Source organism: Hylaeus volcanicus, unplaced genomic scaffold (assembly GCF_026283585.1).
Source record: "Hylaeus volcanicus isolate JK05 unplaced genomic scaffold, UHH_iyHylVolc1.0_haploid 12221, whole genome shotgun sequence".
In the NCBI taxonomy this organism is placed as follows: Eukaryota; Metazoa; Arthropoda; class Insecta; order Hymenoptera; family Colletidae; genus Hylaeus; species Hylaeus volcanicus.
In genome coordinates, this window is record NW_026533163.1 from 875,841 (window position 1) to 902,645 (window position 26,805).

A 26,805-nucleotide genomic window follows, 5' to 3' on the forward strand; every position below is an offset into this window, starting at 1 on the left:
TTTTAATGTATGTATATGGTCACAAAAATTTATTTATTTTTCTACGAACCTAACAATTAAAGGACAAACTACCCTATTTCCAGTTTTTTTACTGATGCATATCTTCCATTGAAATATACTGCAGACTTTAAAAAAACCAAGTTAATTTTCTGAAAAAACAAAATAATTTTTTCTTCACACTTCTCCGTGGAGCTTTTTATAAAATTAAATTTTTAATTAATACGTGAATATTAAAAGAAAAAAGTGAAATGAAATGATAATATAGATTTTTTTTTAATCAATAAAATGATTTTTTCTAGATAAAAAAATTCGGTACTGCATATTGGTTTGTGAGAAATCTATTTCGCTTTTTAAATTTAATTAACTAGTAGAAAAGCTGTTAGGGGGGTGATTGGTACCCATCGAACCAAGGATTTTACAAACTTATGGATTCCATGTGTCAAATGATAAGAAGCGTCTTCTTCCAACCTTTTCAACGTAGCATGTGCTTCTGTTAGATTTGGTTGAAACATCGTTTTTTCATTCGTTTTATTTGTTTGGGTTGAAAATGGTTGTAAAAAATTGGTTACGGGTGTCGCTTGCTGAAACGGGTTGAAGCGTAAGGAACGCAGACTCTTCCGACCGTTATAGGTCATCGTCTACATGAAAATTATCGTAAAGTACCATACAAGAGAAGAAGGATGAACACAATTTTATTTTTTTAAACTTCAGTCACTGAACAGAATTTTCGGATATGTAAAAATGACCTGGGTTTTAAAGGTAGCAACATTTTCCAGTGCTCGAGATAAACTTATTACTCCGTTGCACTTACAAAGACCTAAACAAAGAGGAAAACATTTTGATTTTAGCACATAAACCTGTTAGGATATTTTGTCAATCTCTGAACCATTTATTTTTACAAATTTTTTCATGGTAAAGAATCACAATATAAAAAGCTATTTTTTTAATGTTCCTTTTTTATTTATACCCGTAAGTTCCTTAGAAGGACGACAACTTTTTAATAAAACTTGCCGGACATCTCGATGAGATAAGGAAGGATTTTGTGCCCAAACTAAAGCAGCGATTCCCGCCACTAAAGGCGCAGAAAAAGACGTTCCGTGATAGGATCTGTACTGGTTTTCTAAATTGCTCAATTTTGTTACTTAAAAGAAAAAGTAGAATTGTCATTACTTTTATAAACAGATAAAATACTAGCCCCTGGGGCAAACATGTCAACATAATTGTTGCCATAATTACCGGAAGGATGCTTTGCTCCTGAACGTAAACTTGAAGAGACAGAAACAATGTTACTTAATTGGTAAGAAGACGGTGTATGAAATTGGTTGCTGACGAGAAATAAATTAGAAATGGGGGACGTAACATAATCGTATAGTACGACTAATAACTTTACACGAGCATATTGATCTTCAAATTATCATTTCCAGCAGAGCATATCATAAGATGGCCTAAGTTATCAAGACGTCGTATAATTTCATGTTCAAGAGCAGACCACCTGACGGGAAAAAAACCACAACAAGTTTTTTTTGACTAAACTTTGATTGATCCAAAAAAAACGATCACTTAACCCATAACCTCCATAGCTATTAATGGAGATCTTTGCCCCCATTGTGACTGCATAATCTAAGGCAGCGACCTCGTGTGAAATAATACCTTTTTCTTCTTTAATGAACCTTAAACACATAATTTTGCACTCCCAACAAACCGCAGCTATTCCTTTTCGATTATTCGTGGAAGCTGCCACAACCCCAGCAACAGCTGTCCCGTGGTTGCTATCACTGGAAAACATGTCATTATCATTCTCCGTCCAATCCTAAACACAGTAGAGAAGGGATACTAAAGCAAAGCACAAAATTTTGTAAAATTTTCATTTAATACCCATCCATAACAATCGTCTATGTATCCGTTTTGATCATTATCAATTCCATCGTCACATATCTCATTGGGGTTTTTCCAAAGTTTTGATGCAATATCTGGGTGGAATAAGTCACAACCATCGTCAACGACTGCAATCACGGGATACGATTTTGAAGCTATCAAATCGGATATTATAAAAAATGAAATTTTATTAATACACAAAATGGAACTCACGGTGAAGCATGCTCCAACCGCGTTGTGCGTCGATTCCAAATTTATTGTTACTTAATAAATACCACTGGTTTGAAAACAATGGATCATTTGGAATTAAAACGCTTTCTTTTGGTTTTAAAAAATTAAAGAAATTTCCAGAAAAACTATTGCGTAAAATAGATAAATTACGATATCCGTTTGCTTCCATTGTATTAACGTTCTTATTGGTTTTCGTTATATTGTGATTTACTTGTTTCGTTGTATTTGTATGGGTAGTAGTCGTTGTTGTCTTTTTATTTATTTCCTCTTTGCTTTTTTTTACAAAAGTAGGTTCTAGTAAAGTGATGAACATAGACTCATTTAGAGTTTCAAACGTTTCATTGATATCTGTATTGTGGAACATTTTTTTTTCATAATCTTTTACTGCATTGAAGACACACGGAATTGTATTGGTTAAATTGATCATTTCTTTTGCTGTCATAAAAGAGGGAACCTTGACAACTTCCATGTTGATTGTTTTATAATATTTTGACTGCAGAGGAGGGAATGGTATTTGTTCACTTTTTTTATCTATTAAGCTGCGGAAATTCGTTACCGAATTGATATTGAAGGAGCGTATGTTTTTAATGACATTCATTGTGGAAACATATTCTTTATAAAGCTTTCGAATGCTCCATTCAAATTGACGAAAGGCTTCATCTCGAGACCGTTGATTCCAGAATAATATTTTTTTGTTAGAGGTCACTGAATCTTCGTGTTCCACTTTTTTCAATCCATCGTTTTTGATTTGAGAACACTCTCCGTACTGGTAAACAATAATAATTTTTTCCAAATCGTATGGTTCGTATTCTTTCGTTAGTTGAAAAAGAAAACCATCGTGCTTTTTATTGGGATTACTTTTATGCAAAATAGACTGTTCATTATTTGTATGGTTATTCAAAAAGAACGTTTTATTGAAATGAGTAATTTGACAAAAACATAAACGGAAATAGAAGGTTATTCCGAAAATAAAAAATTTCATATGATGCCGTTTACAGAATTCGACTTCAAGGGTTTTTTAAAAGTATTCAGTATTTAAAAAAGTAGAAGGAAAAAAAAAATTAACGATCTATCCAAACTTTAAACTAGGGTAAAAGTATAGCGCTTAACAAAGAAAACAATGAATCTATATAAAATAGTGATAAATAAAAATTTTAAACAAAAATTTACTGATATAAAAATAACTCATAAAGTCATGGGTGAATTGTGCTATTAATAAAGCTCCTTGCTCTAAAAAATATTTTGTATATTTTGATATGTTCCTTCACTCGAACACCCACACGTGTTTTTTGCTATTCCTTGACATACAATTTTAAACAATTGTAATGAGATTAGAAAAATGTCATTTTTGATACATTATTAATTGGCAAATGTTCGTTTAACTTAATTTATACGACAATAATTTGTTGTACACATTCATGTTAACAAATTTTTATTTAACAACCTTAAATGAAATCATTGTTTAGCTAAAATTCGGATGTACTAGAATATGTTCAAAATTACTTAGCAGTAGCATAATAATTGAACAGTAATGCGGAAAAAATAATATACTATTCAGATGGTATAAATTAAACAAAACTATTATGAAGTAAGGTTTATTAACAACGAAGAAAGTTAATGTCACTTAATTTCCACTTTAATTAAAGAGTTTTTAAGAAAGGCGTGCAGCGAAATTTTTTATTTTAATTGATTACTTTTAAGGAATTAAATCATGTCATGGTTTTTCTACAAACATTAAGCTATGTTTGATTTTAATTTCAATACTTACTGTTTGATTAAAAATGCTATGTTTTAAAAAAAAAACTCCAGGAATACAAAATGTCGCCCTTTAAAAAATTATTTGTATGCTTTTGTAATGTTTTATTGAGAATTAACTCCCATCGAGAAGCCATAATATTCTTTTATTGTATAGATAGCACATCCTTATTTCGGATTCGATGAAAGACCTTCTGGGTGGTTTATTTGTGTAAGTTTCACACTGGTTTAATTCACTCCTTTGGTTTTATTATAATTATGTACATGTTGAAAGAACGATGGGTATTTAAACCCTGAAATTATTTTCACAGCAGATCCACATTTAACAACAATTAAATTAGGAGGGCGTCAGATTCTTATACAAAAAGCGTTAACAGTGAAAATTTATGTAAAAAACGCTAAACAGTTTTCGCACCTTCCTGACTCATTCCACGCAACGTCTCTAAAACGTTTCCATAACGATTTCGCAGACACAAGTGTTGCATATTCCGATTCCTTACCAAGAACACATATTTCTATTCAAAATTACTCAATTCATTTTATTTCCGCTGAAATACTATTTTTTGCATCGTATAACGCTATAATTCATATTAAACCAAAATTTGAAGAGTTCAGAGATAATGCCGTGTCGTTACACGGTTCAAACTCACTCTACCGTAATTTTGAAAGTGGAGCCATGGTGCCATCATCATCTTCCAACATGCAATACTTTGACGTGAACAATCAGGATAAAACGAAATGGTCAAATCAAGAAAACGACAATATCAGCGGTAGAGTCTAAGACTACTCGACTAATCATTTGTTTGTTACCTTAATAAATGTAGAAAATGGTATCGAAATGCATTGTGATTTTAAAGATGATCAATGTAAAAATGTTTATGCATCGTATGTTGACACGGAAAGTGTCATAACACAACAAATACCTACATTCGTTCAAAATGCGTTTGTTGAAAATAATGCTATTAAAGAAAGGATTCGTTATAACATTTCCTTTGAAAAAAGAAATTGTGCTTATGCTCCAATCCGCTTCAGAAACTGTTACGAAACTTATATACCTATTACAGTTACTCCATGTTACACACCTCAATTATATATACCGTTTCAAAAATTACAATCTATCATTTATAGTGACAAAAAACGGGATCGCTCGAATCACCACTCTTAATTTTTCTCGTTTCGTGTGTTTGTTAAAACAATTTTTTAGAATATTTATTATTGTTAATTATTTTCTTTTAACTAAAATATAGACCTTAAGTAGTAAAAAATGAAAATGTTATTCGAAAAATTAACTCTTGAATTTTACGAAAAAAGCATTTGATATCATGTCTGTTAAAAAGAAAACATCTTTATTCATACCTAACTAGAATTACACTAAACCATTACAACACAAGGGATCTTTTGAGAGCTCATCAGTAAACTTTACAGCGTATCCAAGAGGGAATATTGTTTGAAACGGAGCTTTTTGTCGTTGCCTAAGCAATGCGCCAGTACGATGAATTAAAATGTAAACTGTTATAGCACGAGTCAGGTTTTCATAGCGCATCCTTGGGCGTTATGCCATATTGTTGAAGGGAAGACGCTATAAAACTGAAAGTTTCGTAGTTGCTCAAACGATGCATCAGAAGAATCCCGTTTCACTTAACTTTAAAGCTAGTCCCAAGCTATGGATTTTCATTGGCATCAAAGAAAAAAAACTAGTACTTGGAGTGTGAAAAGGGCTGCATGTTAAGCTATGTTGACAGTAGCAATGAACTAATGAAAAAAAGAAGTATAAAAAAGCGCATCAATAAATCCGGCGCGATGCTAGAAAGTAATACCACAGATAACAAAGCACTAGAACATTCTGTTCAATGAACGATATCGCGTCGTTTTTTGTTGTTTTTAATAAAAAAATTACACCAACCGTTATAGAAACGTTTTTTATTACTAAAATTTTGAATGAAATATGTTTAAAAGAAAAAATGGATTACCAGTTAGTTTAAAATATTTACTGGTGTAACGGCCAGACAACACGATTCAAATTCAGGTTATCTCTGCGAATATGATGATCAAACCATGCTAAGGGAGAAGAAAGAGACTGGATTTCCTGTATAGGGGTTCTATCAAATTCCCGTAGAATCTTTAGTATAAGTGTCATGTATAAAAAACGAATTTTTTAAAATTGGTGTGAAGAAAATTAATCCAAAGTACCTCAAAAGCTTGGTCTAATAAATTAGACGCGTCATAACGATTTTCTGGAACAACTTTTTTACGGAAAGCATCATCACCGTACATAATAACAATGGACGGAACATCCTACAGTATACTATTCTTAAATGAAATGTCACCGCGTTACTCTCATTACATCAATATCACAGTGATAAGCTGCTCTAGGACAAGAATCGACATTTATTTCAGCAAATAAATGAGGGATTTGGCTTCCATTGGAATTTAACACAGTTTGATGTTTTTGTTGTTGGTATTCACGAACTCGTTTTTGAAAGCAAGGTTGCAAAACTTTACTCCAGTTACAATAAGTTGAAATAAAGAAGAAAATACACAGATATTTCATAGAATAGACTAAGGATTCATAGTGAGTAAAGTCTTCAATTACCTAAAAAAAAAATCTTTCGTAATAATATAATAGAGCTTATAAAAATAATGAAAGATAAACACATGTATTAATTGAGACAAAACTGTTTTAAGGAATAAATTAGACTAACATGAAGCGATGAGGTAGTCACATCAACTAATGCACGGGGTTGTTGTGTTGGATAAAACGAACCATAAGGGTTAAAACGCTGTGGTGCAGAAGAGATACACCGTAAGGGTGCAACATTGTTAAAAATTGTGCTTAGGCGTAGTAAATTGTTTTGAGAAAAACGACGAAACGGTGATTTCAAAAAGTTCATTGTCATATGAAAGAGTAAAAATCACTTCAAAATGTTTTACTAAACAACAAAGTAAAGGAAATTGTCAAAAATGCGTATAAAAATTACTCGATGTAACAAAAAAGCTTCATGCTATGAAGATGTAAACAAATTTTTTTAATAATAATAATAATAGTAGAAAGGAATTTAAGAGGTAACAAAAGATTAAATGTGGAACTGTATGTAGTAAAAAGAAGAAGAATTTAACGTTATAGTTTATGTTGGTTCCATAAAAATGATTGATGTTTGATTCAATCCGTCATTTCTCGAAATGTAATATTATTGTATTAAAAAAAAAAAGCTACAAAAAGAAGAGTTGAATACAGTCTAGATTCAAAATAATAACAATAAAGATTTTTTCTCTTTTAGTAAATTGTAAAAACAAGTATGTAAAACAATGTTTACATAGAAATGTCCTCAAATTTTGTCTGTTGACAACTGCATGTTAACTCTCGTTAGCAAAGCTTCAGATATTTAAATAACTTGACTTGGAAAAAAATGAAAAGAAAAACGTGTTAAAAAACGCAATTCAATAAATCTTCAATGATTTGCAATTCACAACGGATTTATAGAACAATGAACTAATTGTTTTTTCTTTTAATTGATGCATTTTTTTTAATTCAAGACAATGCAAAAAGCTTCATTTAATGTAAGGTTGTAATAAATTTTTTTCATTGTTTAAAACATATATTTTTTTAGAAAAAAAGAAAATATTCGGACAAAGGAAATTCGAATGATAAAACAAATAAATACGCGAGAAATACAACGACTATTTTAACCGTGGAACCATGCAAAGACGTTCTAAATTTTATTGATTTTGTTAATGAAGATAAATGGTATATTCAATGTGAAAAATATTTGTTTGATGAAAAGACACAAATAGAAAAAAAATTTTCAAATCAATGGGAAGCGTTAGCGTATTTAAAAGAGGAAGCAAAGCAGCGTTATGCAAACTTATGTTCTTATTTGGAACGATTACAAAGAAAGGTAAATAAGGATAAAAAATGGTTTGAAAGTATTGTGGAGCAAGGAACTATTCGTGATAAAATCTCGACTCGAGTTTTATTAATACAAGAATCTCCTATGATTTCCTTACATCATTTACAATGGTTGATTGATCAAATAGGTCAACTAAACCGTTCAGGTTCATCTTCCGCTTTGGATGCCTTAAAAGATTTAATGATTCATGATTTATTACCAAAAGATAGAAAACTTTACTCGTGGTCAGAAAATCCCTTATATATGACATTGCAAAAACAAAAATTGGACCAAGTGACTGTAGAGAAAAAAGGATTATATCAAAAATTAAAAAAAAAATTACCCAATGAGTCAAAAAATCATGTATTCGTTACCTTCACACAAGTTGACTTATTAAAATTATGGTTTGAGGATCAATTGAAATATTTGTATTCTTTATTCGTCTTGGTAAAGTGTTTTTTTTGGGTTATTTTTTCCTTAGTGCTAAAAAATTTTGGTTTCTAGGCTTTAGAACAGACTTGTAGAGACACACATAGTTTTCTTCGTCAAAGATCTTTAAAAATTGTTTCAGAACTCTTAGTGTGTTCTCCAGAGCAAGAAAAGGCTCTTATGGTTTTCCTAATTCACCAATTGACGAACCCCAAAACGAAGGCAGATGGTACAAGTATTATTTTTTTTTTAAATGAGGTCTTGAAAGCTCATCCCGTGATGACTCCTGTGGTTATACGTTACATTTTGAAAGCTTTCTCTGAGTTACTAGTACAAAATGTTTTTTTCCAAAAAGATGCCGTCAAATTTTACAATTCCATTCGTTTTCTTATTAATCTTTCTTCGTTCGTGTAAGTGTGTAAAATTTATATACGTGATGAACCTAGTTGTTTGTTGATGAAGAAAGTGTTACTAAAATTTTAAAGTTGTAACTAATGATAATTTTCGGGATTTTGTTTAAACCAGTAGGAAAGATAAAGAAATATGCCAAGCTATTTGTGATCATTTGATGAAAATGCTAACATTTTTTTTAAACCATTTTAAAAATGCTTTAAATAAAGATGATAAACGTAAAAGATTATCTAAAAAAATAAAACGTCGGAAAAAACGGGAACGCAAAAATGGCAAAAAAAAAATTCTTCCCGATAAACCGTCTGATTTAGATGTTTTACCTAATTATCGTTTATTAAGAAGTATTTTAGACGGTTTAAATTGTTTTATTCCATATGTATCGGAAAGTTTTTTATTTCAATATTCCTTTGACCAAAAAGTTTTTAAAACATTACTTGATCATATCACAACACATACAGGCAAAGTCTCTTTATTTCTTTTTTGGACCCATTTCAATAATGCGTTAAGGTAGCTTAATAAAAAATGTTATTTCATGTAGTGTTAATATTTTTTAATTCAGTCAAGACTGTCAATTTTTATGGGTAACGCTTTACCAATATTTATCAACGTTTCAATTGATACAAGCGTCTAATAGTACAGCACTCTTAAAATTATTTCAATCATGTGATTTCGTAAAAGATCAACATACAACTTTACTGCTCTCTTATTATCGGCGTTTACTTCAGGTAATTAATTCGCTGAATGTCAACTTGGGAGTGGTTTTTTTTTTTGATATTATTTGTAAAACTTGGTGGATTTGTAAAAAATTCTTTTCAGATGAGTTTGCACGTTCCTTGTGGATTCAATCAACTTGAGCTTTTAAAGAATGTCTGTGATTTTTTATCAAATAACTTTGTTTGGTCTTCGTCAGTGTTGTTCTACACAGACGAAGAAATTCTACAAGAAAATGATGATTCGTATCATGTAGGCTACAGGAAAATAGAGCAAATGGAATGAACTGGTGTGTTTTTGCCAGGATGCACCACTGGCTGATTTAAAACAGCCTTGTATTGAAACGGAACAATGCTCTAATAGCTCCTCAAAAGTGGGTGGATATAATCCCTTACAAAAAAACCCTTTTACATGTGGCTGTCAAGAGACACATTTATGGGAAATGAATCTACTTCAATGTAGTGTTCATCCGACAGTTTCAAAACATGTTAAAGAATTGTACTCATTTTTAAGAGAATGGCGTCAGAGTAAAAAATCCTGGTCTCAAATAAAAGCAAAACCTCTTAGTATTTTTAACAAATACGTCAAAAGTCAAGTCTCTAAAAAAGGATCTGATGTAAAAAAAAAAGAGAAAAACGCAGTGAGTTTATTTTCGGCCTCTTGTATTTTACATTTACTAGCCTATTGCTCGCCACAAAAAGAGGATTCAGTACGCAGTTTCAGTTTTTTTTTTTTTTTTTTTAAGAAAACGCTTATACATTATGTAGACAAATCAAGCGACTCCAATAAATTCCTCTTCTTTTTGGCTTTCTAAAAAAGAAGTGGAACCCCATGAGGAATTTATGCATCAATATTTCACAGTACACGTTCAACATTTATGACGCAACCTTTTATTGTATCGTATTTTAGGATCCTTTCGTTATCTTTCAACAATCTCAACGACGAAAAAGAGTGGCGTGTGACAAGGAAAATTCACCTTCTCATTCTGACGACGATGTAAGTGTCAAGTTTGTTGAAACCAAAAAATGCACCTCTTTTCCCCCTCCTCTCTCTTACCTCCATCTCACTTTTCTCTTACTCCTTTATATGTGTGAATGTGATGTGATATTTCTTTGTATTTTGTGTTAGATGGAAGACGTTTTACCCGAGGAGTTGCCTGAAGATTTCTTAACGGGTGCAAGTGAAGACGAGATGGATTTATTGGAGGATGACGGTTCAGATTTGTATGACGCCGACAATGATAATGGTTTGAGTGATGAAGAAACGAATGAGGATATGGCGTCGATGAATTTCTCACCTATTCGCACAAAGTCTAAAAAGAAATTTCCAGGAGAACATAAAAAACACGCTTTGTTTGCGGATGCTAACACGTTTTCAGTAGAATAATGCATGAAGTATTTTCTTTAGTTAAGATTCTAACAAGAATTTTCTTGGTTTAAAAAAGTTTTTTTTTTTTTCAAACCAAAAAGAATAAATCACTTTGGTGGTAAATAATTGAAATAAGAACCTTTAACTTATTAACACAATTGTGCCTTTTTATTTAAAAAAAAAAAAACCCTAAGGAATTGTTCCGCTGACAAAAGTGACTGTTCTTGATTAAAAAAAGAGTAATCGAAAATAAAACATTCTACGAAATGATTCCAGAGTAACACTTAAAATGTATGCGTGTTGGTAACTATGGTTTGGAATTGATCGAAGGACCAGGTAAGAGACATGTGCAGTAGTCAAGGTGAGTTTTGTGTTGATTATTAAAACGAAAATACTCAGAAGCAGACTCGAGTTAAATTTTAAGTGTTAAGTGATATTTGGGAAAAAGGTATGTGAGACATACAACATGTTTTGATGCTGTATTTTGACAACGTGGTTTTTCTTACAAAAGAGCGCTACTCAATGGAAAGACATAGTTCATGGGATAATTTGTCTCAAAAAGACATAGCATCTCCTTGCCACTCAGTCAAATCGTTACTTCAAACATCCCGAACGAATTTATCACCTTATCAAACCTCATCTCAGATTTTTACCATGCTGGATTCTAAAAAATGTACCGATACTCATCAAAGACATCAGTTACCTGATTGGATGAAAGATTTGAGGCGTCAAGAAAAATTATTAAGTCAAAAAAGACGTATTACAAATGAGAAACCAGTCATGAATCTTGTACGTCGTGTGAATGATACAGAGCCCTCTGAAACATGTTTGAAAACGACTCAGGATAATCTCGTTAAGAATTTAGAGGCGCAGGAAGAAACGTATAGTAACACGACAACACTTACCCTAGAGCCCTTTCCTCCAACGTTTCCTAAGGATGGAGCTGAGATCAAGTCCGAGCAACATTTGGTGCACAATGGAAGACCAACTTTACAGGAAGTTCATCTTAATAAAGGCAGTAACGTGCCGAATGCTAGGCCTTTCGCAATAAACCCAGTAGAATTCAATGATTGTCTTCATGTGAAGGGTTCGGTACCCGACAATTTAGGCGAAGCTTCACAGGAACCAAACGGCAATGCAGCACGTCAGGCATGCGGTCCAATTGATGAAGGAGTTACTACACAATTTGATAGTGTTGAAAACAGTCAAAGTGGTATTGCTAAAGAGTGTGACTGTTCTATTCCATGCATTGGCTCCTGTAAGCGTTCACAAGGTCTAGGGACGCAGTCACATGAAAATGAAACGATAGGGAACTTCAATCAGGTGTTGATGAATGAAAACCAGAGACATGGTGGTGAAGTCAGTGGTTTTAGCCAAAACACCGCTTTACGTGAAAACAAAGCACAATTAAACCATCTCGATGAGTACATTCAGTCCTCAGAAGGATTACTAGAGATTGTAAGATATGCCACACCTCATCTTCATTGGTAGCATTATGGAACAAATGTTTGATTCAGATATCGACATTGACTGATGCTTTACCTCAACTGAAAACAGCCATGGTAGAAATTTGTTAAATATGGTAACTAGTTGTGACAGTATGTTTTTAGGAAGAGAAAGAGGGATCGTTGGATCAAATCATGAAAGTTGTTGCGTCAATGAAAACAACATTAACAGACTGTGTCAGTGCATTGGAGAATATGTGTGATACCACCGCATCGTATTCCAAATGTGTGAAACATGTTAAAGAGCAAAAACTCAAGAAAAATGATACTATAGAGGTATGTCGTTTTGGTTTTCAATTTTAGAAATGCTTAAAAGTATGCTTTAGAAACATGTGAAGATAGTTGAGGAATCATTTTCTAAAAGTGCCACTTTTAAACAAACATTATGCGTTGTTAACGATATGATTGAAGAAGTTGAAAAGCAAAATGATCTTGTGCAAAGTCGACTATCACATTTGGAGAAGGATGTGACGCGTGAAGCAACAAAGCCTTGCAACACGCTAGTTCTTACCGACAGTGGGAGAGATTTACAAAATTATCGGACTCAGGCTCAAGAAGATCATTTTTATGCTCAAAAGCATGTAGAAGAACTCTTAGAACGTTTGAAGCTGAAAAGTATACCGAAATGTATAGGTTGTCGTGGTTACGAAGAAAAAACAAACCCAAGGAAACAAAAAAAAAAGTGTGTTAGTTATCCTGATATAACACGCTCGTTTCACAAGAACATTACCGAACAGTTTAGTACCAGTTTGTCAAATTCTTCTTCTTGTTCGAAAACAAAAAAGACCAGTTTCAAAAAAAAGAAACCTTCCCAATTAAATATCGTTTACTCACCTTCACCTTCACTTTACGAACAAGATCAATTTCAAAATAAAGTGGAACGAACAAATGGGCCGAATAACTTAAGCTCAAGTGATTCATCTCTTTCAGTAACACAGTCCCAATGTCCATATTATTTGAGTGTCGGGAGTCACAACTTGCCATCTAACATTGTTTCTGTACCCTCTCCACCAGCATTACCACAACAACAAATAAGTGTAATTGAAGACAATTTTGAAAAAGAAAAATTGTCAAGAGAGCATTTTTCAGACGAAAAAAAAAATATTGATTATTCTTTAAAAGATGCAAACAGACCAGAACAATACTTAGAGAAGCCACCAATGGGAGAGCATTTTTTGATAGATCCAAACATGCGGGAAGGATCTTTAGAAAAGTTTAAATTAAGAGACCAGTCTTTAGTAGAGCAATCACAAGGAGAACATTTTTCAACACAGGCACCGGTAAATGGGTCATCTTGTAAAAACAAAATTTCGAGACAACGGTCTGCTACAGAAGACTGTGCTTCTTTTCATAAAAGTTCTTCGCCCTCCTCGAGTCAATCCTTGCAAGGACCGGAACTCGAAGCTTCATGTCCAATACAGAATCAATCGCTACAACCACTTGAAACACCAATGCTTCGGTCGACTTCTTCTTGTTGTGTTGCAGGCAAATCAGCAGCCGATTTATTTCAAGACGTTGAAGACGAATTTGACTCCCTTTTCACAAATTATTAACACGTTTTATGTGATGCGTGTTATTTGATTAAAAAAAAATCTCTAAATAAAATTGAGCTTCAACTATCAGTCGTGACTTTGAAATAATACTTTTTTAAAATAAAAAAAAACAGTACTCAATAAGCCTAGTTGCGCTTATTTTGCCATTTTCTCTAGAAAAATAAGTGAAACTGATACACTGAACAAACTATAGCCATTGTTGGTTAGAGTAGAAGACTAGAGAAAGTAAAGAAAAAGCTCAGAATCTTTATGGTTAAAAAGACGGTTGGAAAATAAATGCTATGACGAATTAAAAAAGTGTCATGCATTATACATTTTAACATAATGTATATTTTTTTTTAAATAAAATTCATACACGGAGTTAGAGGTCAACAAAATAAAAATAAAGTCTATTAGTGTTTTGACAAGTACGGAAAATAGTCTAGATGTTATGTCAGTTGTGTTTGAAACACATGGTCCCAGAACGGACTCGACACACCGAAACCTTTAGACGGATATTTAAAATGATGCTTCATATGATACCTAGAAATGATTGTTAACAAAAAAACTCACAAAAAGTTATAGTTACGATTTTAAATAACGGAACAGTTGAAACTTTTCAAGATAACTTGAATGATGAGTCCAAAAATGAATCATATCGTATGTAATATATCCAAGAATAACACCTGAGATATTTCACCAAATACCAATTGTTTCTTCTTGAAAGGACTCAAAGCTAACCTGGTAGAACTTTGTGAACGAAATGACTAGGAAGAATTAGACGACATGGAGTATAAATAAGTGAGGCTAGAAAAATAAATAAAACGGGTGGAACAACTAATCGTAAAGGGTCCATAGGAAATGTATGATGTACACCATGAATGGTAAAATAAATTAATCGTATAACTTTTAGATCTGGCAATTTTGCTTCTGGGAAATGAAATATAAATCTGTGAATCAAATATTCACACAATGTCCAAAGAAAAAAACCTAAAAAAAGATGTTCGATTGTTGAAGCGATTGAGCTTTGATAAGTTTGATGAGCGAAATACGTTAATATTGCCGAAACGGGATACCAAATAAGGGGAATCACCCACCATTGAGTTCGAGAAAAAATTTCCAAGTATTTATAAGGAAAAAATGTATAAATAGTTGGACTGCAAATATAATTACTGGTAAGATAGTCAAATTCGTCACGTGTTAAATGATAAATCTGAGGAATCAAAGGTTTTTGCAGATCCAGAAGGTCTGATATGCTTAAAATTAATTTTTCTTTATTCTTCTCCTTCTCTGAAACAATCTCATCCACTTCTTCCACTGTCGTTATTGTAGTTGTTGTCGTAGTGGTTGTGGTAGTTGTTGTTGTCGTCGTTTTTTTTTTAATAAGTTTCCCGTTTTCTGATACTGTTTCTTGAAATGTCACTACTGTGCCGTTGTTAGATGGCTTGTCGGGTAAAACGACACTGTTGGCCGTAGGCTTGTCGAGTGAGTCGACACTGTTGGACGTAGGCTTGTCGAGTGAGTCGACACTGTTGGACGTAGGCTTGTCGGGTAGATCGACACCATCAGTTGTTGAGGTACCCACCTCGCTTTTTGTTGTATCGAGGTTCTTATCAACCGAAATTGGCTCGATTTTAAAACTAAGTAACTGTTGTTCAGCTGATGATGAATGACCAATAGATTCAAACATTTCCGTTATATCTCCGTGTAAAGCCTCTTCTAATATAGCATTACCTCCAGGATGATTTCCAGATAAGATATACCGTTCAATGTCAAAAAGATTATTTTGATAAATGACCCATTTTTCTGGGAGAGATTTGTATCGCTGGCCACATATTTCGACAATTTCATATTCCATTGATTTCAATTTTTCGTTTGGTCTTGAAAGTATAAGTTAATTCACTGTATAATTTTCTAGTTGTACAAACTAAATGTTTAATAAAACAATGTAAACCACTTAGAAAAATATACCATTCTATCCAGAACGCTTCAATGTGATTATTTTAAGATTTTTTACAATCAAATGATTGAAATATTTAATTTTCTGTTTAATGAAACTAGTTTTCTTTCCGACAAAATACTAAATTTATGTAGGACACATGGACGACAAATAAAACTATTATGTTAATTGAAAAATTATTTAAAGAGAGAAAAAAGGTTCAGACCTTTAAATAGCAAAGTTATCGGATTTTCAACATTGAAGAGCAGCAAGAACATACAGAATCCTACGTTAGGAACAGAAAATAGAATTATCTTAAATGTTTCTCACTTTTGTTTTAAGCACATGCAAACAAATTTAATATAATGGATCTAATTTTCAGTTATTAAAAACTATTCTAAATGGAATCTTTACACAGTGAAAGTAGCTTGATGCATGTAGAATCATTCCACTTTCTCTTTTTCTTCCAATAAAAACTCTATATACGGTGTGTCTTATTAAAAAAAATACTAAGGAGTTTAAAATTGATTTTTAGTTAGAAAAAACAATATTTGGCTATAAGCAAAATCTAGGGATTCGCTTTTTACGTACGTATGAGTGTGAAACACACAAGTTGACCTCATTTTGAAAGAAATGGTACATTGAATTGTGGGTTGACTTGACAAAAAATTGAATGAAAATTTTTTTAAAGTAGCTTTGTAAAGCATCAAAACAGTAGGCTAAAATATATGCAATGATGAAAACGAAACCCATATGGAATACTTTAAAACAATTTTTATTATCTAAAGTAATCAACGACCCACTTTTCCTTAAAATGTGTTTTGATTTCAATTGTTACTTGGAAAAACTGTGTTAGGAAAAAAATAATTTATAAAAAAAAATATTTTGGTACTATGAATTTCTTAAAAATTGATAATAAAATTACACTAATTTTAAGTTTACAAGTCTACAAAGGAGTATTTTTCTGAAGACATGCGCAGGGACACATAATGAAAACATGTGAATATGCCTGGTGAGAAGCGCAATATACAAAAAAATTTTCAAGAACACGTAAATACAAATTTAATACAAAAGAGAACCACGTTAATAGTTTTCATATAAAATTTTTTAATTTTTTTTTTATGAATGAAAAATGATTAAAGAAAAATTTTTGTTGATGTGCTTTCACGTTGAACGGGAGTATTGGTTTGTACGTCAAGTAAAATGATTACTGTGACCAGAACATGACTATTCTTTTTCAATAAAAAAAAAGGTGTAGAGTATAAAATTTCTAATTTAGATACTTTTTGAATTTGAAATGTTTTTTATGAAAAGTAATAAAGTATCTTTTTACAATTGATTATGTACTAAAGGTATGAAACGTTCTTGTGAGGTCACTATTAAACAAAAACTTGTTCGGTTCAACATGTATTCCAATATTGAGTGAATGATGATCAGCTTTTTTTGATTTTTTAGATTCATTTTTTTTGGATACCGTGAAAAACAATTAATATTTTGTTTCTCATTACATTCGTTAATTGATGGGGAGGTGGATTCGATCTCATGCATCCGAATTATCTGATGATTCTTCTGGTGCCTATTCTGATGTCGATGCATCTTATTCTGGTAGTAGACGGTATAAGAGAAGCGCGGATTCAACTTGCTCTAACTTTGTTTCGTCTAAACTAAGACCGCGAAGTAATAAACGAAATTTGTAAGCTTTTTTTCTCAATTTTGTTCTGTTTATTTTTTTCGTTCCAAAGTAATAAATGTTTTACTGATCTTTTTGCTTTTTAGAGTCTATCATGACGGAGATGTTGATTTTGATGAGTTTCTGGATGAAGAAGAAGATGAAGAAGAAGACAAAAAAGAAGATGTCTCTCTAGAAAATCTTCCAATAGTTTTAAAAAATGTTGTAGAAAAATTTTTAATGCGTCGTATACAAAAAAGTAAAGAAACAAATGATGAGCATGTGCCAGAACAAGAAACCTCAAAGACGGATTTGCGACAAAATAGTTTGGAATTGTCTTTGTCTAATACCCTAGAGTCTGTAAATAACGATGACACTACACAGCCCGAAACCAATAGTAAGAATGGTTTTGTATGCCAATTATGTTTATTCGTTTATATTAAAATTCTTTTCAAAAGGTTCACCGTATGATTCCGGTGGTTCATGTCAAAAAAAGAATGTGAAATATGATTATCTAGTAAAATATCATAATATATCATTTAATCATTGTGAATGGTTGGATGAAGATACGGTTCAATCTCTCATAGCATCCGATCGCCCTTTACGTACCCGATATAATAATTTTATTCGTAAAAATGAAGCAGGTATTGAAATACCAGAGGCAGAACTTGTTAGAAGTGTTCCGGAACGTATAGTTGATTGTTCCGATCCTTTCCGAGCTTTGTATCCTACAAAAGCTGCTGATGTGACGAGGCATGAGTGGACCGTGTATTGTTTGAAAATCGTGGATGCTCTAGTTTGTTGTTCAAGGGATCATAGGTGTTATGGTATACCATTTTTACGTCCAGTAGATGAAGAAAAAGATGGAGCTCCAGGATATTATGATATTGTGAAATCACCTATGGATTTTATAACTGTACAGACCAAATTATATTTACGTCGTTATGCGTCTCCCCAAGAATTTTGGGCGGATGTTAAAAAGATTTTTTCAAACTGTTTACAATATAATTCTCCGCGAACTGAAATCGCAATTTGTTGTCGTTACTTGGAGGCATTATTTGATAAGTTATATCATGAATGGGCTTGTTTATCTCGGGCAAATCAAGATGAGGCGGAGACTGTTACAAAAGAAAAAGATTTGCCTTATATAGAATCAAATGATCCAATTTTAACTTTACAAAATGCTATTCAACATATTTCATTTTATAAACAACTGAAAAATACAGAGCGAACTATTTTATACCTTGTTAAATGGAAGGTAGCCAATTTTTCTTTGCCATCTTGCATTTATACAAAAAAAAATTATCTATTTGTGCTTTGTCTTCTCTTTTAGAATCGTTCCTATACGGAAATGTCTTGGGAATTTCCTTGTGACATTTCTGAAAAAATAAAAATTGCACAATACCATCGTTACGTACGCGTTCCGGATTATGTTGTGAGTAGTAAAGGTCCAGGATATTGGGAATTAGACTTACAGAGGAAGATGCTTCAAGAAACTCTTATGCATTGTAGAGCAGCACGTGAATATCTTTGTGGTTCGATGGCGATGCCTATTCAATCACTTCCAACGCTTTCTTGTGCGGGTACTTTTGCGTTTGTTTTTTTCTTTTCTAAAATGTCGTTTCACTTGGTAATGTACTGACTTTTTATAGGATCACAAACGATGTCTAAGGAGCGTTGGTCGTATACAACAAATGGTGCTCGTGAACACTTACGACAACAATACTCTTACCCTCGGGTTTTTTCTGGTAATGGTGTTGCCATGACAGCAGCGGCTGCCGCGAGTGCTGCTGCGGATCACGAAGAACAAAATCAACAAGCAATGTTACGGCGTGCTGCAACTCCTTTGTTAGATATGAATCGTTTTACTGAAGCACAAAATTTAACAGGATATTCTAATTTGAGTGCTGTTGGTGCAGCAGCGAATCTGGTTCCTTCATCGTTTTTAGACCCGAATTCTTTTATGCAAAATCCATTATCAACTCCAAATTATAATGATCCAACATTATTTCCTGCATATGCAGCAATGTTAGCGTGTCGATTTCCTCGTTTTGTTCCTTCGTCTTTAGGTCCTATAGCCAGACTTCCAGTTAATACACCACCAACTCCAACCAACTTTGTCCCCCAACCCATGGTGTGTAATTCACAAGAAAATTATACCATGCCTTCGCCTTTGTTAGATATGAACCAATCAACAGGAAATGCTAATACATATACACAATATCCATCAACCAATACTGCTTCTAATTATGCTCATTATTCAACACCTCAGTTGTATAATGTTCCTAGACAAAACCTTAATATGGTACCAGTTTCTTCTTCAGTTCAGGAATCCATACGAGGACGTCCGTTTGTTATGCCAAATCATCCTCCAATGATGCAAATGCCACACACTTTACCTCCACATCAGCAAATTGTTCCTCAGGTTGCTTTCCCTACTCCAGCCTTTATGCATCATCAGTTTATGAACAATCAATCGCGTACGGTTCAGCCGCCTGCTACTCAGCAAAAACTAAACCAAATGCCGTATATACCAGATGCACCTATACCTCCTTCTTCACCTAATATGAATACATCTCAACGTCCTTGCACACCTTCGGATATATCTGCAATAAAGCAACCATCCAATGGGACTCATTATTTTACTTCATCTGAAATGTGTGAAGGATATACGATTCCTACAGCAGTAAAAACTGATAAAAATTTACTGAAATTCAAACCAACTTTATGGACAAAACATACAAGTGTGTCATCTTCCTATGAAAAAGCCTTTTCTAATTATTTTTATAAAAAAAAAATGCGACGGTTTCAACCATTTGATACACTGAGTCATTTCAAACAGTATGAAAAGAGTTTTTCCAGTCCTCAACTGCGCCATTCTTGTGAAGGATATACAGAAGAACAAACTCAACCAACCATGGCTGAATCCTTTTCTAGTGAGGAGGTACTTCCACCAATACAAAACTTTTCCTTAAATCAACAACAACACGATAACGTTGATGGCGACTTGATGCATACCATGTTGAACAACGTACAAGTAGAGACAAAAGAAAAACTTGAGAATGATGATAATCAAGAAAATCTTGAAGAACCTACTAATAAAAGTAAAGAGTCTAATGAAAAAACAGATGTTTACAAAGAGTCAGCAGTAACGACTGAGGTCAAAAGTACGGAAGCTTCCGAGAACGCAAGCCAATCTGTAACCGAGCAACTAGAGACACTCAATGTAAATACCGAGTCCTTGGTTGAAGGTGAAAAAATGTCACTACCTTTGATAAAAAAAGATGAGATACCTAATGACTCTAATTGTAAAGAAGAAATGACTTTGCAAAAAGTTTCTTCTGACGAAACATCTAAAGAAGACCCTTTAATAACAACAAATGTGGTCGATTTAGCAACTTCTGTTAAGGAAAAAGATGGTAATTCTTGTTTTTCAATTGTGAGTTATTTGCTACAATTTGTTTTGTTTTCAAGAAACTATTCGTAAAGAAGAGAAAAAAACACCTCCACGTAAGTTTATAATAAGTTGCAGCTCAAAAGACAATTTTTTTTATGATAAACTGTTTCGTTAGCTCTTGATCGTAGTCGACCAGCTTCTTTTGCAGCTCAGTCCATTGTATGTTTATAAATGATAGTATTCAACAAAAAAAAAGTGCTTGTCAAACAATAACGTCAAGAATGTGATTTCTTCTCTTTTTGTTTAGTATGCTGAACAATATAGTCGTATGAAAAGACCTAAACCTCCGCCCCCAGGTGTTTCCAGACGCTATCTTGTCTCTTCAGCTTATAAGGGGAATCGAAAATTATTTGATTATCAATTGGATGGATTGAATTGGATGCTGGACTTATGGTCAAGTGGAAATAATGGTATTTTAGCAGACGATTTAGGTTTGGGTAAAACAGTTCAATCTATGGCGTTTTTGTGGCATTTGGTATGTTCAATTGATTTGAATAACAATGTGTCTTTCACTACCGTGTCTTAGTATACAAAAGAACGCATGCGTGGACCATTTTTAGTTATCGCACCTTTAAGTACGTTAGAGCATTGGAGAAATACTGCAGAAGATTGGACTGATTTAAATGTGATTCTTTATTATGATGAAAATGGTCGGGTTGGGCGTGACGCTCTTCGTCGAGTTGAATGGTATTATTTGTTGAAGTACGTGCGACATTACTTTTTTTTTTCACTTTGTAGGTATCATTATATGGTTCAAATCAATTCGGTTCCAGTCGATGATTCAACACGACCTAAAGTTTCGGGATCTGTTACAACAGCACAAATTGTTCCAACATCTCATTATAAATTTCATTTGTTGTTAACATCGTACGAAATCTTCGCTTCAGATGCCGAACTCCTTATAACAATTCCTTGGCAATTCGTCATTCTGGATGAGGCTCACAAATTAAAAAATCGATTATCGAAAACATTGCAACTTTTACGTCAAATTGCTTGTCGTCATACATTGGTTATTGAAAAATAATTTATGTTAACAACCAGCTCATGTTTTTTTGTTTGCTTAGCTGTTAACAGGAACTCCAGTTCAAAATAACACTGAAGAATTGTGGCCTCTTTTAAATTATATTGAACCGGTTCGGTTTTGTGATGTCGAGGCTTTTAAAATGGAATTCGGGAACCTTCAAACAAATGAACAAGTCACAAAACTTACGGAATTGCTACGACCTCATTTATTGCGACGTGTTAAAGAAGATGTAGCAGATTCGATTCCTCCGTTAGAAGAAACCATCATTGACGTTGAATTGACTATCCTTCAAAAAGTAACAACACATTAAGCTGATTTAAATACATTCATTTCATTTACTGTTTCTTGTAGGCTTATTATAAAGCAATATTTGAGAGAAATAAGAATTTTTTATTTAAAAATGTAAAAAAAGGACAACGTGTGCCCAATTTAAGAAACGTTGATATGGAACTACGCAAATGTTGTAATCATCCTTTTATGATTCATGGAGTCGAACAACGGGAGTATGCATCTTGCAAAGTATGTAAAACCGTGTCGAGTAATGATTTATTGAAAAATTATTTTTTATTAAAAGACGGAGCAAGAGAAATTTAAAAAACTTACTGAAAGTAGTGGGAAATTGGTCTTGTTGGATAAATTATTACCCAAATTAAAGGCGGAAGGCCATAAAGTTTTAATTTTTTCTCAATTTCAGCATACATTATCCATTATTCAAGAATTCATTATGTACAAAGGTTGGAAATTCGAACGACTCGATGGGCAAGTAAAAGGTGTGGATCGATCTGGTGCCATAGCTCGTTTTAATGATGCCACTGCTGAGCGTTTCATTTTTTTATTATCTACACGAGCTGGGGGATTAGGTATTAATTTAACATCTGCAGATACTGTTATTATTTTTGATTCCGATTGGAACCCTCAAAATGATATACAAGCGACAGCTAGAGCACATCGCATTGGTCAAGAAAGAGAAGTTAAGGTGTACCGTTTAGTTACAGCTAGAACCTATGAAGCTGACATGTTTGATCGTGCTTCGAAAAAATTAGGTTTAAACACAGCGGTTTTTCAATGTGGGGCGTTTGATTCAAAATTACGATTGGATAAAAACACTAATATCAATGGAGATGATAAAATAAGTGGTATTTCTGGGTCTAAAGTTCCCTCAAAAGAAGAAGTTGAGGAATTATTGAAAAATGGGGCATTTTATTTATTAGAAGGCAATGGAAAAGCGGCTCGTGAATTTCAAGAAAATAACATAGAGGAAATTTTAAGTCGAAACTCACGACTTGTGCGTTATCAATTAACAGGAATGCGATCAACTTTTTCTAAAACCTCCTTCAAATCAGATAAGGTCAATAAAAAAAAATTTTCAAACTTTTTTTTTAATTTTTTTTGTCTTTTTTAATAAAAGGCGTCTGATTTAAGTTTCGATGATCCGGATTTTTGGAAAAAAGTTTTAAATGATTCATCCTCACGAAGGTTGCTAGCACGTTTGAATGATGGGTCTGCAACTGTCGATGATGCTTCAATGGAAGAGTTTATGAATGATTTACAAGCTGCAGTTGAAGGTATAGCGGTAAGAAGCAATAGTTGAACGAAACTATTTTAAAACACATTGTTTACGGATTATATTGGTTACTGTATTTGTACACTTTATAGGCTGAAGATGATCCGGAACCCGTTATAGAAGCTCTTGTTCAACTAACAAATCTTACAACGTTTAGTACGAGTCAGCGGCAAATAGCAGAACAGTGGCTTGCGCGTGTTAACTCAAATTTAGAAACCTTACAGGAAGTTAGCAACATTGATGGAGTACGTTATAAGAAACATGTTGCATACAGTTATTATTGAGGTAAAATCCATTTAAACAGGGATCACGTAAAGAGAATAGTAATGAAACAAGTTCTGTAACAAATCATAGCAATGCTAAGGGCCTCACGCCAGGTTTAAGACGTTCTGCCCGTACGTGGATTTTTAAATGTTGTTGTCGGAAGCCAAAACTCTAATGTTTTCTTTTTGTTGGTTTTTTTTAGGAGTAAGCCGTATGGAAGATGGATATAGAGGGTTAGGTTCTGCTTACCGGGGCACAAGTGATGAGGAGCTTTATTGGCTAATGGCAGTCGAGAAACGCGATAAACAACGCACTGCACGTCGAAGTAAGCAAGTTAAATAGAGAGAGTTAAAAACTAAAAATTTTAGCTGTTAAAACTTTTCAAAACAAAAATTTAACAATGACTTGTAGTGAGACGTGCGCTACAGGATAATGATGGTTGCGAAAAAAGTCATGCGGATTCAACCAAAAGTGACATAGCTTCTCCCGATGATACACTATCCTCTTCTTTAGGAGGTTCATCTATTAGGTCTAAAAAGAAAGGAATTGACGTGTTGCAACATGATTCAACAATTGCAAAAGAATCAAGACAATTTTATAATAATTATAGTGATAGTGAAGATGACGGTGCAGGTTTAGAAGATTTTTTAAGTGATATAACTTCTATGATGGATGAAGATGATGATGATGAGGATTTGAAGCCTAAATTCAATCGCCGTGGCTCAGGTGAACGACGTGGTCGAAGAAGACGTCAAACGGGGATTACTCGTAGTAGTCTTCAAAGTAATCTAGGCTTTGCAACTGAGAGAAAACCACGACGGAAAAGAAAATTAAGCCTTAAGGACGGTACTATGGATGAATCAGCTTGTATCGATGGGACACTAATCGTGCGCGAACCAGTTAGTTGCTTTATAGTAGAATACAAGAAAAAACGTTTTTTTGCTTTAGAAAGTAACTCGAGGAATAAGAGGCGTACGGGGTTCTGCACGTGGATCTACAAGAGGCCGTAAAAAATCCCAGTAACGTTTATCGTAAAATTTAAATCAAAAAGGCTTAATAACAATTGTTAATGAAACATAAATAACTGTTAAGATTACAAATTTTTTTTTTTTTGACGGAATTCGATCAATTTCAGCAAGTTTTTCATAATTGATAAGTTTGGTTTTGGTATTTTAAGTCTTGGTAGAAGAAAAAAAAAATATACGGTTTCGCATATTTTTGGGGTAGTACTAATATAAATATACCTGTGTGTAGTAGTACTGATAATTTTGAGAAACCTCTCTAGCAATCTCACTCTCAAAGCCCCAAAAAGTATTCAACAAAGATTGAAGTAGACTTGGTACACACTACAAAGGTACTTATTGTTTTTTTAAAAAAGAATACGTATGCCGTTTAAACATGAGTTTTTTACTATAAACTCGTAAATAAACATATGACTTCTAATACTTTTAGTATTTCAAATAAAAAAAAAATTTAAAACATTTTTTAATATGAAGTGAAAATTTGAACCACCTTGTCTCCGATTTTTACCATGGTTAATTCTTTTTTACAATAGAGTAATAGTGGAATTGCCTGTATTTTACACAATGTTAGTAAATTGACAAGACTCTTTAGTCACCGCGTTTTTCGAGGTCTGTTCGAGTGTGTGTTGTAAGAAAACAAAACGTTTCATACAAGTAAGAATAAGTTTATGAATATTAAACAACATTTTTGAGTTTTTACTAATATGTTTTCATTTTAAGTTATCTAGAAAACAATTTTTAAACTTAATGTCGCGAATACAAATAAAATCTGGAACCGACCCCGTTTTTACTAATACTGTCAAATAATACTTAAAAAACAAAAAAAAATAAATGTTATATTGCCGAATTCAATCTGAAGAATAAGTCGGAAAAGTATAAAAATAAAAATTGATGCATTGCCGTTAAAGAAAAACAAGACTAGGTTTCTATCAACTTAAAGCTTTTTCTTTTTTTGACTTTTTAAAAATTTTAAAAAGGATGTTGATAAAATCATTTCAGTGACTTTCTCAATGACTTTTAATTCAAAAGAATCATTGAAAACAAGAATAATAAATTTTTGTAACCTCTTTAAAAATTTTAAAACGGTTGAAGAAAATTGAAGCCATATAACAGGTTTATTTTGAAGAAAACTTGCCTAGATTCCACATAATGTTGACGAAAGAACACATGAATATTTTCAAATTGTCTCTTGTATGACTACCTTTAGCTCCAAATGACTTTCCATAATATTATCCAAAGCATTTTCAGTTGTATCAAAAGATCTAAAGTAAATTCAAGATATTATTTTTTCCTTTAGCAAAAAATATTTTGAGGAAGCTTACATTAATTCACACATTTTAGCGTTAAAGCTGTGATTTTTTCGTAAAAACGAAATGCGACCTTTTTGAAAAAAAAAAAGAATTCTTAAAGCTATAAATTGTCCTCCTGGTACCTATAATTGGAAGGATTGTACTATGAGAAAATAATTTTTTTTTTGGAAACCATAGTAGATAAATAAGTAACGTCAAGACCCGCTTCAAGTTTTTTTAACTGGTTCACAGTAAGATGACAATCTTCCATCTCCGTACAAGCGATGTTGGCAACAGCTTTCAAGAACCCATCATCTACAGTTTACCAAAATAAGGGTTTCAATAATTTGGAATGGTTTATAGTCTTCGTACCTGAAGCTTTAAATTGTGGAGTTGCACTAAAATTAGCAATCGTTGGTTTTTGTGCTTTAACCCATCCTTCAAGAGCTTCACACCAAATGAACTCTTGATTAAGAGATCTACCGTTTCAATCACATTAAAATGGATGGACACATGAAAAAAAAAAGTAATATATACCTAAAACTTGAAACGTTACTACAAATGACTTCATTTAATTTATCGTCAGTTGAAACCTAAAGTAAAAAACGTGTTAGGTTTTCTGCAACACTCTAAAAAAATTAAGTCTGTATAAAATATTTAATTTTTTAAAATTGTGAAACATTGAATCTATGTATACAATTACTTCGTAAAAATAAAATTATTACCAAAATAGAAGAATCATCTGTTGTAGTATTGGAAAAATCAACAAACGATTGAATTAATGGATAATCTGAAGCGTGCATTATTATTGAAGAAAATTGTACTTTAATAAAAAAATTTTTAATGTTAGTACAGAGACGTTTAAAATATTTC

The 26,805-nt window shown here is 32.8% G+C and overlaps 8 protein-coding genes across 17 annotated transcripts; 4 read left to right on the forward strand and 4 right to left on the reverse strand.

The window, feature by feature from the left end:
• Positions 1 to 214: 214 nt before the first annotated feature.
• LOC128883254 (uncharacterized) lies at positions 215 to 3,088 on the reverse strand. Its single transcript, XM_054135429.1, has 8 exons — positions 2,089 to 3,088; positions 1,876 to 2,030; positions 1,566 to 1,810; positions 1,391 to 1,492; positions 1,171 to 1,325; positions 968 to 1,120; positions 747 to 817; positions 215 to 638 (listed from the first exon to the last, which is right to left on the reverse strand). The coding sequence occupies exons 1-8, from the start codon at positions 3,086 to 3,088 to the stop codon at positions 357 to 359; spliced, it is 2,163 nt and encodes a 720-aa protein (XP_053991404.1). The 3' UTR covers positions 215 to 356.
• Positions 3,089 to 3,788: 700 nt separating this feature from the next.
• On the forward strand, positions 3,789 to 5,026 carry LOC128883171 (uncharacterized). 2 transcript variants are annotated; one of them, XR_008458767.1, is made up of 4 exons: positions 3,789 to 3,958; positions 4,019 to 4,072; positions 4,136 to 4,631; positions 4,686 to 4,954. XR_008458767.1 is itself a non-coding variant. In XM_054135252.1 (4 exons), exons 1-4 carry the CDS (start codon positions 3,925 to 3,927, stop codon positions 5,024 to 5,026), a joined length of 915 nt encoding a protein of 304 aa, XP_053991227.1. In that variant the 5' UTR covers positions 3,791 to 3,924. The 2 variants fall into 2 exon arrangements, 1 of the variants encoding a protein (XP_053991227.1); XM_054135252.1 differs by having other exon boundaries at positions 3,791 to 3,948; positions 4,686 to 5,026.
• A 77-nt stretch (positions 5,027 to 5,103) lies between these two features.
• On the reverse strand, positions 5,104 to 7,138 carry LOC128883173 (uncharacterized). 6 transcript variants are annotated; one of them, XR_008458769.1, is made up of 5 exons: positions 6,564 to 7,138; positions 6,206 to 6,454; positions 6,052 to 6,156; positions 5,679 to 5,980; positions 5,104 to 5,613 (listed from the first exon to the last, which is right to left on the reverse strand). XR_008458769.1 is itself a non-coding variant. In XM_054135255.1 (5 exons), exons 1-4 carry the CDS (start codon positions 6,756 to 6,758, stop codon positions 5,849 to 5,851), a joined length of 681 nt encoding a protein of 226 aa, XP_053991230.1. In that variant the 5' UTR covers positions 6,759 to 7,138; the 3' UTR covers positions 5,104 to 5,613; positions 5,832 to 5,848. The 6 variants fall into 6 exon arrangements, 3 of the variants coding, with proteins under 3 accessions (XP_053991230.1, XP_053991229.1, XP_053991228.1); XR_008458768.1 differs by having other exon boundaries at positions 5,104 to 5,448; positions 5,505 to 5,980; XM_054135255.1 differs by having other exon boundaries at positions 5,832 to 5,980.
• A 123-nt stretch (positions 7,139 to 7,261) lies between these two features.
• On the forward strand, positions 7,262 to 10,694 carry LOC128883518 (CCAAT/enhancer-binding protein zeta-like). Of its 3 annotated transcripts, XM_054135974.1 has the most exons (11): positions 7,287 to 7,419; positions 7,470 to 7,606; positions 7,654 to 8,195; positions 8,253 to 8,587; positions 8,703 to 9,095; positions 9,148 to 9,313; positions 9,405 to 9,551; positions 9,604 to 10,008; positions 10,067 to 10,159; positions 10,209 to 10,295; positions 10,428 to 10,694. In XM_054135974.1, exons 2-11 carry the CDS (start codon positions 7,594 to 7,596, stop codon positions 10,683 to 10,685), a joined length of 2,439 nt encoding a protein of 812 aa, XP_053991949.1. In that variant the 5' UTR covers positions 7,287 to 7,419; positions 7,470 to 7,593; the 3' UTR covers positions 10,686 to 10,694. The 3 variants fall into 3 exon arrangements, with proteins under 3 accessions (XP_053991947.1, XP_053991948.1, XP_053991949.1); XM_054135972.1 differs by having other exon boundaries at positions 7,262 to 7,419; positions 7,470 to 8,195; XM_054135973.1 differs by having other exon boundaries at positions 7,262 to 7,419; positions 7,470 to 8,195; positions 8,706 to 9,095.
• A 280-nt stretch (positions 10,695 to 10,974) lies between these two features.
• Positions 10,975 to 13,730, forward strand: LOC128883519 (uncharacterized). Of its 2 annotated transcripts, XM_054135976.1 has the most exons (5): positions 10,975 to 11,115; positions 11,179 to 12,125; positions 12,185 to 12,229; positions 12,278 to 12,448; positions 12,499 to 13,730. In XM_054135976.1, exons 2-5 carry the CDS (start codon positions 11,190 to 11,192, stop codon positions 13,723 to 13,725), a joined length of 2,379 nt encoding a protein of 792 aa, XP_053991951.1. In that variant the 5' UTR covers positions 10,975 to 11,115; positions 11,179 to 11,189; the 3' UTR covers positions 13,726 to 13,730. The 2 variants fall into 2 exon arrangements, with proteins under 2 accessions (XP_053991951.1, XP_053991950.1); XM_054135975.1 differs by lacking the exon at positions 10,975 to 11,115 and having other exon boundaries at positions 11,142 to 12,125.
• Positions 13,731 to 13,777: 47 nt separating this feature from the next.
• On the reverse strand, positions 13,778 to 16,409 carry LOC128883520 (uncharacterized). The gene is made up of 3 exons (XM_054135977.1): positions 14,446 to 16,409; positions 14,294 to 14,390; positions 13,778 to 14,247 (listed from the first exon to the last, which is right to left on the reverse strand). Exons 1-3 carry the CDS (start codon positions 15,560 to 15,562, stop codon positions 14,154 to 14,156), a joined length of 1,308 nt encoding a protein of 435 aa, XP_053991952.1. The 5' UTR covers positions 15,563 to 16,409; the 3' UTR covers positions 13,778 to 14,153.
• Positions 16,410 to 16,912: 503 nt separating this feature from the next.
• Positions 16,913 to 25,498, forward strand: LOC128883585 (uncharacterized). The gene is made up of 20 exons (XM_054136111.1): positions 16,913 to 17,336; positions 17,420 to 17,709; positions 17,771 to 18,570; positions 18,646 to 18,895; positions 18,965 to 20,731; positions 20,787 to 20,822; positions 20,885 to 20,928; positions 21,017 to 21,244; positions 21,296 to 21,456; positions 21,508 to 21,778; positions 21,834 to 22,088; positions 22,145 to 22,312; positions 22,368 to 23,141; positions 23,202 to 23,366; positions 23,450 to 23,602; positions 23,662 to 23,752; positions 23,824 to 23,946; positions 24,033 to 24,520; positions 24,570 to 25,297; positions 25,364 to 25,498. The coding sequence occupies exons 1-19, from the start codon at positions 17,164 to 17,166 to the stop codon at positions 24,642 to 24,644; spliced, it is 6,312 nt and encodes a 2,103-aa protein (XP_053992086.1). The 5' UTR covers positions 16,913 to 17,163; the 3' UTR covers positions 24,645 to 25,297; positions 25,364 to 25,498.
• On the reverse strand, positions 25,448 to 26,804 carry LOC128883386 (uncharacterized). Its single transcript, XM_054135678.1, has 7 exons — positions 26,658 to 26,804; positions 26,470 to 26,525; positions 26,305 to 26,411; positions 26,126 to 26,247; positions 25,966 to 26,075; positions 25,845 to 25,905; positions 25,448 to 25,778 (listed from the first exon to the last, which is right to left on the reverse strand). The coding sequence occupies exons 1-7, from the start codon at positions 26,733 to 26,735 to the stop codon at positions 25,578 to 25,580; spliced, it is 735 nt and encodes a 244-aa protein (XP_053991653.1). The 5' UTR covers positions 26,736 to 26,804; the 3' UTR covers positions 25,448 to 25,577.
• Position 26,805: the final 1 nt, after the last annotated feature.

What these genes read in the sequence shown, in the direction of transcription:
- LOC128883254 (XM_054135429.1), bottom strand. Translation starts at nt 3,088, where the DNA reads ATGAAATTTTTTATTTTCGGAATAACCTTCTATTTCCGTTTATGTTTT. An exon ending in TTGAAGATCAATATGCTCGT is followed by an intron (nt 1,326 to 1,390) that starts GTAAAGTTATTA and finishes ATTTCTCGTCAG; the next exon opens with CAACCAATTTCATACACCGT. An exon ending in TTGCTACCTTTAAAACCCAG is followed by an intron (nt 639 to 746) that starts GTCATTTTTACA and finishes ATTTTCATGTAG; the next exon opens with ACGATGACCTATAACGGTCG.
- LOC128883171 (XM_054135252.1), top strand. Translation starts at nt 3,925, where the DNA reads ATGTCGCCCTTTAAAAAATTATTT. An exon ending in CTTCTGGGTGGTTTATTTGT is followed by an intron (nt 4,073 to 4,135) that starts GTAAGTTTCACA and finishes ACATGTTGAAAG; the next exon opens with AACGATGGGTATTTAAACCC. An exon ending in AGAAAACGACAATATCAGCG is followed by an intron (nt 4,632 to 4,685) that starts GTAGAGTCTAAG and finishes TAATAAATGTAG; the next exon opens with AAAATGGTATCGAAATGCAT.
- LOC128883173 (XM_054135255.1), bottom strand. Translation starts at nt 6,758, where the DNA reads ATGACAATGAACTTTTTGAAATCACCGTTTCGTCGTTTTTCTCAAAAC. An exon ending in TGACTACCTCATCGCTTCAT is followed by an intron (nt 6,455 to 6,563) that starts GTTAGTCTAATT and finishes TTTTTTTTTTAG; the next exon opens with GTAATTGAAGACTTTACTCA. An exon ending in TATTAGACCAAGCTTTTGAG is followed by an intron (nt 5,981 to 6,051) that starts GTACTTTGGATT and finishes CTTATACTAAAG; the next exon opens with ATTCTACGGGAATTTGATAG.
- LOC128883518 (XM_054135972.1), top strand. Translation starts at nt 7,399, where the DNA reads ATGCAAAAAGCTTCATTTAAT. An exon ending in ATTATCGGCGTTTACTTCAG is followed by an intron (nt 9,314 to 9,404) that starts GTAATTAATTCG and finishes AATTCTTTTCAG; the next exon opens with ATGAGTTTGCACGTTCCTTG. An exon ending in CGCCACAAAAAGAGGATTCA is followed by an intron (nt 10,009 to 10,066) that starts GTACGCAGTTTC and finishes TACATTATGTAG; the next exon opens with ACAAATCAAGCGACTCCAAT.
- LOC128883519 (XM_054135975.1), top strand. Translation starts at nt 11,142, where the DNA reads ATGCTGTATTTTGACAACGTGGTTTTTCTTACAAAAGAGCGCTACTCA. An exon ending in CAGAAGGATTACTAGAGATT is followed by an intron (nt 12,126 to 12,184) that starts GTAAGATATGCC and finishes TGTTTGATTCAG; the next exon opens with ATATCGACATTGACTGATGC. An exon ending in AGAAAAATGATACTATAGAG is followed by an intron (nt 12,449 to 12,498) that starts GTATGTCGTTTT and finishes AGTATGCTTTAG; the next exon opens with AAACATGTGAAGATAGTTGA.
- LOC128883520 (XM_054135977.1), bottom strand. Translation starts at nt 15,562, where the DNA reads ATGGAATATGAAATTGTCGAAATATGTGGCCAGCGATACAAATCTCTC. An exon ending in CGTTCACAAAGTTCTACCAG is followed by an intron (nt 14,391 to 14,445) that starts GTTAGCTTTGAG and finishes GAAATATCTCAG; the next exon opens with GTGTTATTCTTGGATATATT. An exon ending in CTGTTCCGTTATTTAAAATC is followed by an intron (nt 14,248 to 14,293) that starts GTAACTATAACT and finishes AATCATTTCTAG; the next exon opens with GTATCATATGAAGCATCATT.
- LOC128883585 (XM_054136111.1), top strand. Translation starts at nt 17,164, where the DNA reads ATGGGGAGGTGGATTCGATCTCATGCATCCGAATTATCTGATGATTCT. An exon ending in ACAACGCACTGCACGTCGAA is followed by an intron (nt 23,947 to 24,032) that starts GTAAGCAAGTTA and finishes AATGACTTGTAG; the next exon opens with TGAGACGTGCGCTACAGGAT. An exon ending in CACTAATCGTGCGCGAACCA is followed by an intron (nt 24,521 to 24,569) that starts GTTAGTTGCTTT and finishes TTTTTGCTTTAG; the next exon opens with AAAGTAACTCGAGGAATAAG.
- LOC128883386 (XM_054135678.1), bottom strand. Translation starts at nt 26,735, where the DNA reads ATGCACGCTTCAGATTATCCATTAATTCAATCGTTTGTTGATTTTTCC. An exon ending in CAGATGATTCTTCTATTTTG is followed by an intron (nt 26,526 to 26,657) that starts GTAATAATTTTA and finishes TTTTTACTTTAG; the next exon opens with GTTTCAACTGACGATAAATT. An exon ending in GCTAAAATGTGTGAATTAAT is followed by an intron (nt 25,906 to 25,965) that starts GTAAGCTTCCTC and finishes AATTTACTTTAG; the next exon opens with ATCTTTTGATACAACTGAAA.